The 3,678-nt window shown below is 37.7% G+C and overlaps 1 protein-coding gene across 1 annotated transcript; it reads left to right on the forward strand.

Annotated features, from left to right (window-relative positions):
• Positions 1-1,395: 1,395 nt before the first annotated feature.
• Positions 1,396-3,544, forward strand: LOC113475557 (the record flags this gene model as incomplete). Its single annotated transcript, XM_026839773.1, has 3 exons — positions 1,396-2,116; positions 2,642-2,798; positions 3,396-3,544. Coding segments are annotated over exons 1-3 (460 nt in total), but the record flags the coding sequence as incomplete, so codon positions are not given.
• Between the last annotated feature and the right edge of the window lie 134 nt (positions 3,545-3,678).

Below are 3,678 nucleotides of genomic sequence, written 5' to 3' on the forward strand. Positions count from 1 at the left end.
CCATCTTCCCCACTCTACTATATGATTAAAAACGTAAGTTTTATTATTTAATTTAACCAATAGTTCGTGTACCATGCGGTAAGGCCTTCGAAATTTAAACCTTAGTTGCATGTGGTTAGCGACTGTTGTATTCAATGAGATACATACAAATTAGGCAGCAGAAGTAGATACGTCACCGCCGTATATCTTTCAAATTCTCGTAAAAACCGCGATAAGACGTCATTGTGTTTAAGACGTCATAATGTAAATAATCTCGAATGTGATGACTGACGTTTCTTCGCTACGCGAGGATAAACAACTTACACATATATATAGTAGGGGGGGGGAAGATGGAACACCTTTTCATTCTACTTTTCCGTCACATTTGGTAGTAAACAAAGAACATTCAAAGAATTATAAAAACTGTATCCTTACGACTTCCATGGAACGTTGTTAATTGTTTAAAACACAATTAGGATATTTGGATATTATGTGCTGAAGGTGTCCCGTGTTACCCCAACCTACTATACGTGGTATACGTGGATAACTTTCCAATTAGGGCCTGGCGATTATATCTTTTAACATCTGTTAAATGCAGAACGTTCGAGGAACAACGAAAGAAGGAAATTGGCAGCAAATTGAAAGTCGTTACGAGTCAAAACTATGAGTCTCGAACAAAAGCGAGGTCGCTAACCCCACAATGCAGTATAAATTATTTCATTTTGAGTTTCATTTAAAAGGGGTTAGGGGTAATGTAAAACGTGGTCAGATTCTTTGGTTAAACCGACAATATAAATTAAGTCAAATTGAGTTATTTCAATGTGGTTCTTCAGTTAAAGAATTTTTCTATTTATAAGAAAAGCTCCAAGACATACCACACAGCAGATACAACCGTACATGGACTGCAAACGTGAGGTGTATCACTCGTTTAGTTGGTACTTAGAAAAATTAGGTGGTAGTCGTTACCTAGAAAATGGATAAAGTTAGTATATTATGGTGACTTGTAAACCGCAGCTCAAGAATTTAGTAGCAGGTATCGCACTGTCTACTGGGATTTAGTTCTTCGTAACTTGAACTGGTTTATGGTTAAGCAGGCGCACAGTTACATACGTGGTAACTTGTAAGCAGGCACGAGGTGTATGAAACAGAACACCGCAGTGTTGTAACGACTGTCGTTGCCTCCCCTATATATACGATAGCGACGAACAAATTAATTAAAACAATGAAGAGAAGGAAATTAGCAGCAAAATATTAGTTGTTAAAACGCGCTATGGGTGAAAACTACTTGATAAAAACTGTCAAATAAAAGCGTGGCTGCTAAAAACCCACGATACAGTTTAAATGAAATTATAATGAGTTGTATTTATCGCTGCTAAACGAATACATTGTTCTAACCGTCGTTGTTTTACCCAAATAAGATCACAACATTCTAATTTTAAGATTAATTGCTTCCCAACCCTTTAACGTGTTGATGCAACATTACGGTTATTACACCAGAGATTATCTGTAAGATGGAATGAAGATTATATTCTGTGTGGTCGGGTTGTGGGTTTAACCGCAAGCTCAAATTTGGGCGCTGGTAATTTAGACGGAGCGGTTCGTCTTAAAACCGCTTCCACATAATTTACTTAGAAGAAGCTAGTACGCTGGAATCGCTATAAAGATGATTTTGATTTGTATTTACACGTACACGCGTTGAGTTTAGGTCAGGGTTGGAGAACTAGGGGTTCTGAGGTCGAATCCAGGCCAGGGTTGGAAAACTAGGGAACCTAGGTTCAAATCCAGGCCAAGGTTGTAGAACCAGAGATCCTGGGTTTAAATCTAGGCCAGGGTTGAAGAACTAGGGATTATGGGTTCGAATCCAGGTCAGGGTTGGAGAACCAGTGAACATGGGTTCAAATCCAGGTTAGGGTTGGAAAACTAGGAAACCTGGGTTCAAATCCAAGCCTAACTTTTAAATATTTTCCAGGTTTTACATGAAACATGCTAACTACAATATCTATTTTATTTTTAACACTAACTTCCCAACACGTGTTTGGCCGATTCTATTTTAGCGATTGCACTTCTGACGTCATCGCTAGTGACGTAGAAGGTCGATGTCGGACTTGTGTCAAGTATGGATATATAAAAAGAAAACGTGAGTTTGGGTTATTTTTTATTTTTTAAATTCGTGACAAAGTTTTACTTCAAATTTTCACAAGAGACTTTACTTGGAGTTAATTTAAATTCTAGGCTGCTCAAATCGCGTTACCAGTTCATATTAAGAATCGGGTAAGATGGGTACAGTTAGCACATAATATCTCGTATTTTCTAATCATGTTTTAAACAATTAACAACGGTCTATGGAAGCAGTACTGTGGGTAAGGTGGATACCGGTATAATATGATACAAGATCTCATATTTCCTGATCGTGTTTTATAGTACTGTGGGGTAAGATGGGTACAGTTAGCATATAATATCCCATATTTTTTAATTGTGTCATATTGTACTATTTCTAAATTGAGTCGCAGGGCTACGGTTATTTATTTCTGTAAATATTCTTTGTTTACTACCAAATGGGATGATAAAAGAGAAAGAGGACATGGACCATCTCACCCCCAACCCTACTGTACCTATGTCCCATTTTACCCCAGTTTCATCTTGCCCCAACTAAATATTCCAGGCGATCCAATCTTGAATCATCTCGATGAATATTGGCGACGTAACAAAGTTAAACGTGACGTCACAGAGAAAAATGAATTCAGTTGGAAAGTTGACAAATCTGTTTATGACGTAGACAATATAACTATGACGTTGTATTTATGGAATGAAAGTACAGGGTAAGGTTTTATTACATACGTTTATCATACCAACTTTTTTTTTATTACATACCGCAGCAAGGTGGGGTAAGATGGGACATGATGGGGTACGATAAGACGCGGTGGGGTAAAACGGGACATAGTGGGGTAAGATGGGACATGGTGGGGGGAGATGGCACATTTATTCTCTCTTATCGTTCCGAACAAACATAATTTACAGAATTACACAACCGTATCCCCACAACCAACGAATTATGGTATTAAGGTGCTAACGGTATCCATCTTACCCCAACCGTACTATAGTATTATTATTATTATTATATATTCTTGGTGTTTAACTTTGCGGTTTTAAAACCGCATGAAATAGATACACCGTTATAAATTGGCGGTAATGTGTTTGGGTTTTAATAAGAATTTGCGGCAATTGCTCCAACCCAGTGGTTACTAATGGGTTGTCCAAATTATCAGCCAGACAGAAAAAAGTAATGAAAGTCGCGAGGATATGGTTTTATAATTCTTTGAGTGTTCTTTGTTTACTACCAAAATGTACGAGAAAATAGAATGAAAAGGTGTCCCATCTTCCCCCACCCTACTATATAAAAGTTATGCTTTGTTTAGGTTGGGAAAACCCCTTCCAGGCTGTTGTGACGTCACACTTAGCTCCCGGAAGTGTTTTACGCCATCTTGTGTTGAAGGAACAATTATTCCAAGTATAACAATGTCTAATACGTCATCACTGTGGGTTGCCTTCGATACGGACCATAAATGTGAGTTTGTGACGTCATAGTTATATTTTGTGTCGTAACAAACGTTTGTTTGTAACGTAACAGTCATCGACTGTGACGTCATAGTTTGTTATTTATTTAATTTACGATAATTTACGTGATGAGTCACGGTTTAA

This window comes from Ciona intestinalis, unplaced genomic scaffold, assembly GCF_000224145.3.
Source record: "Ciona intestinalis unplaced genomic scaffold, KH HT000919.1, whole genome shotgun sequence".
In the NCBI taxonomy this organism is placed as follows: Eukaryota; Metazoa; Chordata; class Ascidiacea; order Phlebobranchia; family Cionidae; genus Ciona; species Ciona intestinalis.